The sequence below is a fragment of the Morone saxatilis genome, unplaced genomic scaffold (genome assembly GCF_004916995.1).
Source record: "Morone saxatilis isolate NCDOM2014 unplaced genomic scaffold, NCSU_SB_2.0 Contig18, whole genome shotgun sequence".
Taxonomy (NCBI): domain Eukaryota; kingdom Metazoa; phylum Chordata; class Actinopteri; family Moronidae; genus Morone; species Morone saxatilis.
This window is the reverse complement of record NW_023339740.1, coordinates 8,704,303-8,717,950: the sequence shown is the minus strand read 5'-3', so window position 1 is coordinate 8,717,950 and position 13,648 is coordinate 8,704,303. Positions and strand designations below refer to the sequence as shown.

The window sequence follows — 13,648 nt, the reverse complement described above, 5'->3', positions numbered from 1 at the left end:
CATTTCTAAATGTTACACACTGGACCTTTAACCCACACTAACTGCTGTGGCATCTTCAGCCCCTGTGTTTCAATTTAACTAGTAAATTCTAGGTAATTAGCAGTCCTAAGAATTACACAGGGATATAAAAAACAGATTTCTCATGTTCCATCAATCTAAACACCATATCCCTAATTTCCCTGTAAACATACTTGTGACACTGTGGTTAGAAGTGAAACAGGCTTAATTTCTCTCTTTCTTGGTGCTTTCAATTAACAGAACTGACACACTTTCAGTCACATGTCAAATAGGCCCAAAAGAGTATATTCTCAAATCCAGTTTATTTCCAGTCCCGCTGCTCCAGGAAGGAGGGAGGTGGGTAAAATATCTGTGGTAAAAGCGAAACGAAAATACAGTCAGCGAGGGTTGTATTTCTCTCACAATGTTTATGCACACCATTTGCTACAGAGATTAGATTAGAAGTTAGAAACTGCTAAAGGTCAACCAAGGAATCATTCCTCCCCCTCCAGCACCACAGGTTAGTGGGTCAAACAATTATCTTCCTACTGGCTAACTACCGCACATACTGACTTGTCAGTTCAATGCTTCCATCAGAACAACACCATCTTTTGTGTTGGAATACATTTGGAATAACTAATAGCTTGGCAGGGTTTGTCAGAGCAGCCTGCAGAAGGATAGAAAAGTAAGTTGAACATAAACATTCATGTAGTTCTTAAAAAGTGTCATTTTGCTTGATGTGTTTGATGCAGGATAGAATGTGTCAGCAGCTGTTTAGACACTAGAGTAAGAAAATCCACCTTGTGTTGTTTTGTTTTTTTTAAACAATTTTTAATTAGACTACAATACATAAAGCGTTGTTGCTGTAAAAAAGAAATGGTTCAATTGGCAAAAAAGCTTATTATATTATATGATTCACTGATCGGAAAAGAAGACGGCCTCCCTCAGCAGCACTCACTGTGGCTCCAACCACAGAAACTGGTTCATGTCCAGTTTCAGTAAATTAAGTTAGCCAGCTAGTTCTCATGTGATAATGGTGTCTTTTCAATTATGTGCCTGCACTTACTTTGGTTGTGGATTTTGCAAAATAATTGTGGACGGCGGGAGTCCCGAGAGTGCTTGGTGAGTTTTCTTTCCTTAACGTTTTTTCTGTTTACAGAATGAATGATCCTGCTGTCAAGTATGTACTGTATTTGTGAGCCTTTTAGTTTCCCCATTCATTCACAATAACTAGTTTGTAGATAGCCATATCAGTACAAACAGTGTTGTGGGGACTAAATGACGCTGTGAGAAAGTCAATGTTTAACATAGCTGCTGACATCAGTTTCCGCAGGGAAATGTGATCTTTCAGGTAAAGCCAATGTAAGACATAAAGACTTTGAAATGTTGGCAAAATAAACATTAGAGTGCATTGCCTACTTTTTAGGACATATGTCACAAGGGCAGCAATACTCAATATAATGCTGATATTATATGTATTGTAAATGTGTTGTATGATATGACAGAGTATGCATACACAATGCTACATAATATAGATAACAATACAGTATATAATAGTTTTGTATCTGTGCACATTTGAAACAAAGAGGATACAGTAGCTGTAACTGTCATAATGTAGTCTGGAATATATAATGGAATAAATTAAGAATAAGATTTTGGAAATGTGCTTTATATAAAAAGAGCAATCAGATATTACCAGATATTTCACAAAACCAAAAGTCATTTTGTCATCTCAGATACTCAGTGGTTTGGCACAGTCTGTCTGTGGATTCTTTTTCCTGCTGACAGGTCCATCCTCACCCTAGGAAACATTATACAACTGTTACCTAGACTCCAGGGCTGAGAAAAGATGTCCCAGAGGGAGTGTTCGTCTTACAAGCCAGAGTTTCATTACTTGGCCATATCTTTTTTCCCATGGCAGCTGCTGGCCCACATTCTTCAGCACAGTTCACAAAGAAAACCACATACACTTAGAGCTGCCATGTGCTGCAGCTATAAAACATAATATGTCATGTTTTTGGCCCATGTTTTTGATATTGTAGGTGCTCTTTCATGCAGTTTTCACATGGCGGAAATGTAGCTCACATGTTTGTAATATAGATAGCTGCCACGGCAGTGAATGAAACGAGATAGAGAATAAAGCAGCCATTGATTTGAGAAAAAGCTGCCTGAGGAGACTGGGTTTTTTAGGGATTGAAGACCAAGCTCTTGTGCTGCTTTTATGTAACCAGCTGTAGTGTGTCTGCAATAGCTCCGCCAGTAGTAGAAACCTCTTTCTCTTCGTCTAGAATGGCGTCGTCACTCCATTTATCAAGAAATTAGCATTTGGCGCTACATGTTTGTGTGGGATAACTCCAGCAGCTCCGTTCTGTTGTTACCTTGAATCTAAAGACCTCATTAGGGGATGTCTTCTCTGGACTTTGGCCAGTTTTGTGGATTTAGGGGTGTTCCTCATGCTTACATGTTGTCAAGGAATGCAGCAGAACAATGGACAGCATGGATAAACTGGATGGGTGTTTTTATGTTAGGAGCAACCAGGAATGTCTTCCAGCATGCTATCTGTATATTAGCAATTTAAATCTTTACAATTTCATCTCCTCAGTGGCATGATGTATCTCATACACACTATTCAAGGTAAGCACCAGGATTTATTTACAATCACTCCATATTGATGACCCAACTACTGTCCTCATGTCTGACTGCTGTTTACTTGCACAAAGAAGAAGAAAGCTCAATGTCACAAATCCTTTTGTTTTTGTTGAATAGAAATATTCTAATTTGATACACTTTTAATTGTTCAAGCCCCTGGTATTGAATGTTGTATTTGAATGGGGCAACTGGCAATTTGCGTTATTGATTTGATCACATAGTCTTTTCTGGCTACACAAGTCTGGATTTTATCAGAAGGGTCTTTAAACTTGGACTCAAAAGTAATGTCCACTTTGTGAGCATACAGAGAAGTTAATAATCAACAATTCCTTTTATCCTTTTTAAACTAAATGACCCAAGATGTTATAAGGAAGATTTTCAGCAACAAGAGACACAAGGCAGGTGAACACTGTCTTTAAACTCTCTGCACGTGGGCCACACCTGGTCTGTGACTGACACTGCTTTTACTCTGCTTTGTTTGAAAAGGTTTTCATTTTAAACTCACCTCCCAGTCCAGCAGTTCAGTGACACTCACTTTTGTGTGAAAATAGAATAGAATTTATAATAAGTAGCTGTGTATGGTTGGCCATGAAAGACATCTAGCAATGAAAAGTTGGTGTACAGTTCACTAAAGTGAGTGCTGCGCTGTATCTGATTTGTTGCAGGGTTGAGTTCTTTAAAATAAAGTCAGCTATATTAACACAATTTCTCTGAATACAGTGTGTATAATACATTTGAATATTAGACTTAACTGCTTGTCTTGTTAGCTTGTTTTATGCACAAAGGCAACTACAAACTAATGCATCAGGCATAGAGTAAGCAAAAGTATATGTAAGTCTTCTTCCTTAAAGCAATATGTTCATTTAATAAATTATGGTCCCATTTAGAGTAAAATAAACAATAAAGCAGGGTCTGCTTTAGGGCGTGACTACCTTGTGTTTGACAAGTCATTTGCAGCAACGGATTAAACTGAGATCAAACTGTCAAACTAGGCAGTGCTGCTCAAACATGAATTAAGATTCAGTTCAGCATTGCATTTAGTGTTCTGTTTAGCAATATGAGAAAGTTTGTGACCAGACAGGCCACCATTTTTTGGTAAAAACCAAGTCACGCACCAGCTCTGCACTGTCCAGAAATGGTGACTGCGGGATCTGTAAATCCAAGATCATAATGGCCATAATGTCAAACCGAGGCTTCAAAACGAAAGTCCACAAACCAACTACACCTACAGGTGATGTCACAGGGTCCTGGTAGAATATTTCTTTATGGTTACTTAACAGCTTGTGTTATTAAACCCACTAAAGGTTCTCCCTTTACAATGATAGACTGTGGACCACCATGCTGAATAAACCAATGCTCTATTTCTATAGTAATACGACCCATGAGCTCTTTAAGGACAAGTACATTTTTGCACGTTAACCTAATTTAATTTGGTTAACTGCTGCTGTAATACCTTCAATAGAGTAACTAGTTATATTTAACATATAGTGGTGGCGTAGATAGCTTGGAGCTGGTAGTTACAAAATACAATCATAATGCAAATATGTAGTTCACTGTACTGTAGCTGACCTCAGACTTGATGATGACATAAGAGAGATAGGAGACACGGAGAGGGAGGGAGGGACTCATCAAAGTTAATCATTCCTCAGTGTTATTAGGTAATGTGGGGTCAGTAGTCTTCCTGTTGTCATTGGATACACAGCCTGTAAAGTAAGTACACCCACAGTGATATTTCTCACACAGTTACCATTATCCTCAGTGTCATGGTATTTTACTGTATAGGTTTTTTTTTCAGCTTTCATCCACAGGAGTTTGTTTATGCGGGCTGTTCCTCTGTAGACGTACTTAGTTGTGCACATAGGATTTGTGTATCATTATTTGCTACATTGTGGTGTGTTGTAATGGAAGGCTTTTGTTACAACCAGCTTGCTTTTTTAAAATTATTTTTAGAGTTAAGGTAGTGAAAACGCATTTACTTATATTTACTAATTATAAATGTATTGACTATTGTTTGCATTGTTTGGGCAGAGAAAAATAGTTTTGGAAACATAATATCAAAAAGAAGTTGATACAATAATAATCCCTTGACCAATCACTACAGTCTCTATATTTGAATAAAACCAACAACTATCTGCTGCACAATGTGTAATAGTATAAGTAAGCTGCAGGGCTGGGTAGTTTAATATAATTTATTGACTTTATATTGCATTACATAATAGCACCTTATCATCTTATCAAGTTAATAAGTTTATGTTATCCAAATTAATGATTATCAATACAGATTTGGATCTCACTGCATTTCATATCATGATGCATGCATACTAATATGTGATTTTGTGTACATTTTCCACAACTTAATCTAAAACAATACCAGAAGATAATTAATCCAATCATCACAATGATTTCAACCATATCACCCAAATATCTTCAGACAGGTTTGAGTTATAGATGGAAGATGACATTTTGTTTACTTCTCAACACATTATACATCAAATTATAGGCTTTTTTATCACTGTGTACTGTTGTTATATGAATACAATACTACAGCCTCAGGCATTAGTCATTTCTTGGATTTAGAAGTTCTTGAACCAATGGAGTTGTTCATCACTTTGAAAATGCTGGATGCAGTTTCCAGTCTTGTGTTTGGACTTTCGGTGGTTGGGGCAACACTCTTGTTTACATGTACTTTACAGTTTGATCTGCTGATGGAAAAAAGTTCAAAACTGATTCAATTGATTGATAATAGAGCCTAAATAGGAAGGACAAATTGTTAAGTAAACAGTTTTGACTGATTCGGTTGTGGCTTTACAGGAATTTAGGCTGCAAGAAAGTCTCTGAAAGCTCTGGATCTACATCCTAAAATAAAAAATCATCCAGGTTGAACTGCCATTGGAATAAATTACATTTAATGTTTTAAGAACTTCAGCAACCATCTCAGTAATGGGAGTTACTGACCGAACATCAAAGGAGTGGTTTAATCAAAAAGTTGTAGTAAGGGAAGGTTAGATTACAGGTATTTGATCCGTCATGCATCTTCAGTTGAATCAAATTTACTCCACAGCTGTGGATTTTAATCCTGCTCTTCAGGAATCAGAGTCATGCTGGTTTTAATTCTAGTCATTCAATCAGAGACTCATTTACAGTCTGGAAGCAGACTGAATACTATTAAAAGTTATCACCTGTGTGGTGGGATAGGAAAGTGTAAAGTGCTTGAATGTTGTCCTATTTTTGTTTCAAAGGTGAAGGCCCTAAACCTCTGTTTTAAACGTTTTTGACAAATGACATAAAACACAGACTTGTAACTTGAAATACATCCCACAGTCCAATGCCCTACACCAATTGTGTTTGGTTAAAAATATACCTTGGCATACATTAACAATAATTTGGAGACCACCAGATTTTATACAAATTTTGCATTTTTTTAAAACAAGGATGACAGCAGTCCAGTATTTCTGAGTGTTACTACTCGTATAACCACTAGGTGTCAGCCTCAGGCTTTTAATTTGCTATCTATTGCACTTGAACGCCATTGTGGAGTCCCGTACTGCAGTTCAAATCGAGACCATTGTTACATTGTGTTGAGTAAATTGAGAAATAACCCAATGCTTCAACCTGTAGTCAAGGTGCTGCTGGTAAGAGTTTTATATAAGGCACAGCTTCATGCATTCTAGAAAACGGATTTGTCTTGTTTGCCTTTGTCTTATTGTGTAAATCCTAAACTTGTGACCATGTTCTGACCTATAATCCTTCTTGTACTGGGTCTGCATTGCATGTCAGCAGACTGAGGCACTGTCATTTCCTCTTCAGCAGATGTTTCACTCTATAATAAATTCCACTTCCCTCTTTCTTGTGAAATGTGTCTTGCCTTGCTTTATCATGCTTCAGCTAGATGTCTTATATGATATGACCTTCTCATTTAAGGGTGCTGAAACGTTAACATGGACAAACCCCAGAAGGAAATCCCGGCTGACCACAAGATGAGCGACTCTGGGAAGAACTCTGAAAAGGTTAGTGTCACTGAAAACACTATGGCCAAGTCTATATCTTTATGACTTTACAGCTGCCAAATGATTACATTTGTGTGATGTATGAAATTTGGTTGGTTTGACTCCTCTCCTGATAGCACTGTGTACGTCACAGCTTTTTGACATGTTATTATTATTTGCCTGTTACGTCACACATTAACTAATTATTTGCTATGATAGGTATGGCCAGGATGTATTTGTGAGGGTACAGTCATATGTACATGACCTTTGTAATTTACACATAAGACAACTTTCTGTGCTGTTGCTATGTGAGGCTTTGAGCTGTTGCTGAAACAGAGGGTTCGCACTGCTTGAATCTGTGCTCCAATCACATAGAAAGAGATTTAAGTGATAGTAAAATCTGTACTGATGATGACATAAAGTGATCACCTTTGACATATGTTTCAAAGATGATTGATTAATATTCAGTAATATAAAAATAAAGACAAATGTTAGGATTCAGTCCTGGTTATCTGTAAAAATGTATAATCTGTTTTATATGTAGAATTATCTTTCTGTTCACATTGTTACTTAAGATTAAGATTCATTAATTAAGATTTATTAATAATCTGCACACAGAAAATCATAGAAAAGAAACATGTTTGTTGCTTTGTTGAAATGTGACCTGCACTCTACTCACTTGATCCAATTCCCTCACCACTACTGGCAATGCAAACATTAGAGCTCTAGCTTTGATCTAACCGCCCTGGCACTGTCCATTTTATTGACAGCCTCCTACTGCGCAAACCACTACTCAAAGATAACACTGCCAGTTGGTTTCTAATCTTCCAAAGTACGATCTTAGACTGCAGGTTTGAGCTGTGCCAACTGAGCAAGGTACCACAACTTTCCATACAGCTTAAATCTGTTCAGTTACTGACCCATCTTATTCGCCACACAACTGAGCCAACTCAGCAACAACAACAAAGTACTAATGTTGCTGTACACCATTGGCACCCAATAAATCGCTCAATAACTCAATAAAACAGTTTTTAACTTTTATAGTTACATTTACTTTATGTTTATACAGACAAACACAATTTCTTTAGGCGCTTAATGGAGGTATTGTAACATTTACATTAAAACATCAGCTAAAACTCCTTTATCAAACTGATGTATATTCATACACCTATATTTATACCTGCCTACTTTCTCAGTAGGAGTGTGATGAATAGAAATCATAGATGCACAAACTGCTGTCATGTTGGACATGCGTGTGTGTGAGGTGTGAGAGGGGTATATCTCTTCTCCATAAAAGAGCCTTAGATGATACAAATGTCACGATGAGTGAGAAATAGAACTGTATACATGAATAAAAAATGCAGTTTAATAATTTACTGGTAGATTGATTGCCAACATTTTTTTTCTTTATCTCCAAACAGTTGGTTTATAAATGTATGAATGTATAATTTATAAAATAAATTTAACATGAATTAATTGAACTCTTCCTTTTATATTTTGCTGGAATTTTTATTTTTGTTATTTTCTTTATCCTAGCAGATGTTTCATAATTTATCTATTTTACATTTTCCCTATGTAACATTTCCTTTTTTTCAATGTACTTTTAAAATTGATGAAAGGGGCTTTCCTGCAGTTTGGCAGTATCTTCATATCTCATTGGCTGACCACTGTGTGCAACAAACAGACACCCCAAACCTCCTGGAGCAGTGGTGGACTCTGGACTGGAGGGCCAGTGCCAAAAAACTAATAAGAGATAAAAAAGTTTGTCCATCGTAGTTTTTTAACATAGGGGCTTCCAAGAGGTCACATTTGGGGCGTTTTTTCCGAGTCCACCAATGCCCTGGACAAACTTAGACATTCCCTCATAGAAACATTAAATGTGTTATTAGGAAATTGGAAAATGTTATTAGTAAATTCAAAATGCTGTAACTAACCAAAATGAATGCATTAATTGAATTGAATTAATAACCTTATATAAAAGTTTAATATGTATTTTAATATCACTTTATCTTGTTAATAAAAATGTGTGTTGATTTTTAATCCAAGCTAAACAAAGGAGAAAACTGCATAAGTGAACTGTTTGTGTGCATATCATTTGTGCATTAACAACTGAAGAAAACCATACCATATACCAAATAGGAAATGTACTGTGTCCACATTTTTTGCAAAATATTACAATTGCACAGTGTATGGCTGGGTTGAGGGCTATTTTTAACCACTATTAGATGATACTGTAAGGATAATATACAGGCCAAGAAGAATATTGTGCAAATAATTTGTGAATTAATAATTTAAATTATTTGTATTGTGTCTAATTTAAATTCAGCTCTGACTGCCTGATTGGCATTAGGTACAGCCTCGGAACCAAAATTACCGCTCTGACCAGATTGTAGCTCCAGGGGAAAAGTCAGTGGATCACCAAACTGATTATAATTCATCCTGCGAGGGACAAGAATGTCTGTACCAAATGCTGTGGCAATCTGTCCAATAGTTGTTAATACATTGCACTAAAAGCCAAAAATGTCAACTAACTTCCTGCTAGAGATAAGGTTAGGGCATCACAAAAATCAGGAGGATTCATCCTCTGGAGATTGTGAATGTCTGTATAAAATGTTGTGACAATACAATAGTTTATAGATATTAGATATTTTTGTGTGAACAAAAGTGGTGGACCGACAGACAATTGTTATTCCTTGAGCTATGCCGCTAGAATTAAATTAAAATCAGTTTAATTTGAGTAAGTATTCACAAGTGGGGAGAGTTAAGTATATCAGTTTACACCTGGTATTAGAATGCGTCTCCACATGCGTCCCGAGTGACGACTAGTCAGATCAATCAATCAATCAGATCTCACTTCCCCACTCTGTATGCAAATGCACATGTACATTAATCTCATTTGCAAAGACAAAATGCATTGTTGTTTTAAACTGGCAGCCCAACAGTAACAGTCACCACACTGGGACAACAAGCACAGTGTTGTTTTACACAGAAAGAAAAAATGTCACGTATTAACACAAACATAACACGGCTACAAGAATGCCCAAATAATGAAGAATTTATCATAGGCAGCAATTCACAAAGTTTACAACGTTTATCCTGTTTCCCTTTGAAACTGTTTGTTCACAAACATTTGCTGCTTGTCTCGACAGGTAAGAGACACAGTGAACCGAATAGACAGTGTGTGCTTGCAGGACATCAGTTGAATAGGCGGTCCTTCAAAGTGGCCCAGGACAGATAAGCGTTTACACTACAAAAGATATGTGGTCAAATGTGTCTCAGACCACCTCGGCAAGTGGCTTGAGTGATCTGATTACAATGCGTCTTATTCGTGTTCCAAATGCTTAACATTGTACACATTTGGTATTAAAAATCTTTACTAGTTTGTGTTGGCCAAAACATGGGCAACAGTTTGGTCAGTAGCAAGATACAACAGCACTGACCACATTGCAATGGAATTTGAATATTAGTCCCCAGAAGATGATCCCGAGTGTTTCTGGTCAACTTTTGACCTTTATTTTAGTCATACCAGGCCAAATGTTCAACCAGTATATGAAAATCGAATGAAAGATTGACAAGAAAAAAACACATTTATGTTCCCCATATATGTATGAACCCATTCTGTTAATGCTCTCCACCATCTTCCGGCCTAAATGTCAACTTTGCACACAGTATATCTCATAATCTAATTGGCACAGTGACATAGAATTTCAGCACGTTCATTCTCTCAAAGGTATATGAATGGCTTGAATTTCATGACACTGTGGCCTTTTCTCTTGTGCCGCTTGTAGGGCAAACTTTATGATGTTAGTGGTGTGGCTGTTTTTTGTTCTGTCTGGCTCTTTTGTATAATGGGATTAAATCAACTGCTTGTGGGTCTTCACACTTTTAGTTTTGTCATGATTTATTTCTGCCCTTGCTCTATCCAATCACAGCATCCTTAATTTAATAAACAAGCTTTGTCTTTGCAATGGCATTTATTCTTTGTAAATTATTAGTTATGTGTCTCCGTAGTAGCATAACATTTGTGATAGCTACAGTATATTGTATTGTATATTATTATAATAATCTTTCTTTGCTCCATGTCCTCAATGTCAAGTACATCATGCTCACATCACCATGAACAATAAAGTGTAAAGTGACGTGAATAACCCAGTTTCCTGGCCTAGATACCTGGGCCTATATGAAACAACCTCTGCTGAATGCCCTTGGTTTCAATCCGACCTTGAAATTGCACTGTTCAGTTTAAATTTTCAATTCAGTTTTATTTGTATAACGCCAATTCATAACAGAAGTTATCTCAGGACACTTTACAAATAGAGCAGGTATAGACCGTACTCCTTATAAAATGTGATGGCCTCTTACAAGGCCTCTAACATGTGTGTATTTGTATGACCAGTATGAACCTTTGTGTCATGTTATGTGTGTCCTTAGCAGCCAGTCACAGCCTGTCTTTTGAGCGCAGCCTTCTTTGGTGCCCTGGGATCATCTTTCATTTACGGCTACAACCTCTCTGTGGTCAACGCCCCCGCTTTGGTGAGTCACACTGTCAAATCGTCTTGTAGGACTGCTTGAGGATAACCACCATTGATTACTTTCCATTTGTTAGCTCTACTAGAAATCAATATAATGTCTTTAAGAATGTGCCTCAGAAGCAGGTTTTTAATAATTTTAGGTTTAATGTTAAGAATTTAGCGCTGACGGGTATTGAGTTGTCTCCCATTTAAAATTTGATTGTCCAAAATCCACATGTTCGGTTTATAGACACTGTCATCCTGTTGTAGAGCTTATTAATTGCTGTAGAGTCCAATAATTCAAGTCCAGTTCAGAGGTTTAATGCAGTGGTGTGAGTTTATTGAAGTGTGCTTACACACTGGTGAACACTGGTGAACACAGAGCGGGCGTATCTGATGCAATGGCAGGGAAGCACTTTTATACAGTTAAACAACAGACAGTATATAAATAGTGATCAAAGTGTAGAGGGAGGATCAAGGGGGTAGGAAGGGGCTCCCAGAATTATACAAGTATAAGGTTATTCAAATGTGTATTCTTCATCAATCCACACAAAAAAAAAAATCACTCACTCATAATCAATTTCAATTTTGAAAAAAACTGAGTATTCCTGTTTATGGTGGAACTGGTTGCGTTATATTGGAGTACATGATTTAAGTGGTGGTTCAAGTGATACATGCTTTTCAAAGAGACTTGAGACAGATGATCAGGAGACTAATAACAGCCATGATTAAAAAAAACAAGCAAGACAAATCCAAAAATTAAATAACCTATTGCCCCTAATAAACCAGTGATGACAGGGTTATGTAATGTCTTGGCAATTGGTTATTTCTTGTATGGTGGTATCGTAATCTGTATAAACGTACAACATTTAGTTCCAGTGCCAAATTCCAATTACTGAATTACTCGGTATGTACCTGTAATAATCTTAGTTCAGTTCGTGCTTGCAGATGGCTTTAGACCCTTACTGACTTCGTGGCTATTGGCAGCAGCACACAATTTAAATAGCTAGCTATTTTTGCTAGTTGAACTGTTAAAACCCTAAGAAGAGCGAGTCAATCAGATTGTATAGCTAGGAAGAGCATTACCACTACAACCAGGTCAAAATCCTAATTTTAAAAAATTCAAGTATTCCCAAACATATATGGTGTCAACTTCTTCAGCTTCACAGAGAACACACAGCAATAATAACTGGGTTTTCAAAAAGACCCCCTACCTCTAAAAGTCTTTGTGAAAGTGCGTTGCTATCTGGGTCACGGCACCACATTGTTAAAGAAAATCATCTATCAAATCCAGTTCAGAGGCTTGCTGTTGTGGTGTGAGTCTATTTAAGCATATTATTTGCCATTTAATTACTGGTTTTAGGCAACACAAATGCCTACCACAAATAATGATGTACAACATGTATGGAGGGAGCTTTTCTGCTGGGTTAACTGTTTCACAGGTTTTGCATGCACATTCAACAGAAACCAGAGAGCCTATTGTGAAACCAAAAACATATGCTTCAGTTCTATAAAACATACAAAACACGTAACCAGAGGGTTTAGATTAAATGGCCCAGCCATCAGTCAGAAATAGCTAGTTCATATTATATAATTGGATATAGCTCAGTAATTGTAACACTTTGTTGTTCAATATGATTTTCATCCCACATGCATACAAACACAAGGGAACCTTTGAGCTCAAGAGTTATGTTGAAAAAAACATTATTTTGTTAACACTGTCGATTATGGGGTTTAATTCATTCCAAAGAGAGACATGTAGAAAGTGAATACGTGTTTACTGGGTGGACATTGTTAATACAGGGCGTCCTGTCAGATAAAGAAAAAAAGCTGTGAGACAATTATGTGTATTTGTGTACTGTTTGGACTAGACCAGACATTTTCATGGTCTGTAAATCCTTTTTGAATGCATGGTGAAACTGAAATTGCAATTTTCAATAGCTTTATACCGGTCCAGTTGAGCGGTACCACTTTTAGATGAGAAACAGCATTTTTTGAGGTCATACTTTTCAATCTGGCTTTCTGTTTGTTTAGAGGTAATTAGATGCCCCACAGGTCATTCAATTAGTATTCAAACTTTATAACCCCAGCTCTGCCAATACAAATACATGGAATATTGCAGCAAATGCAGAAAATGGATTTCAGTTTTCCCTGAAAGAAGATTTAGGTAGAGCCTAACTTCTCTCACTGCTTCTGTCTGAGGCTCTGACAAGTGGGGGTGGAACATTTGGCAGCTAATGAAGCAGATATTTCCCTCAGGAGCTGGTAGAGACCAAAAACAAAGCTAAAAGAGAGTGAATGTTGCACTTATATTTGATAGGTGGACACAAATACAACTCTAAATGAAAGCTAATGTTGCTCCGTAACTACTGGATGTGTAAATATGCAGCTGTTTTCTAAAAAGTTCACCATACCAACTTAAAGGAGACATATTATGCCCCTTTTCAGGTTCATAATTGTATTTTGTGGCTCTACTACAATAGGTTTAGATGTTTTAATGTTCAA

At 36.9% G+C, this 13,648-nt stretch overlaps 1 protein-coding gene across 2 annotated transcripts in view; it reads left to right on the top strand.

Annotated features, from left to right (window-relative positions):
* Positions 1-6,514: 6,514 nt before the first annotated feature.
* The window catches only part of slc2a9l2 (solute carrier family 2 member 9, like 2), an 85,350-nt gene continuing 78,216 nt past the window's right edge, over positions 6,515-13,648 (top strand). The window contains exons 1-2 of one of the 2 annotated variants that reach the window (XM_035661158.1): positions 6,515-6,653; positions 11,067-11,165. In XM_035661158.1, the coding sequence (XP_035517051.1) occupies positions 6,585-6,653; positions 11,067-11,165 (168 nt within the window). In that variant the 5' untranslated portion in view covers positions 6,515-6,584. Of the gene's footprint in view, positions 6,654-11,063; positions 11,166-13,648 lie in introns of both variants that reach the window. The other variant, XM_035661157.1, reaches the window with a different exon arrangement.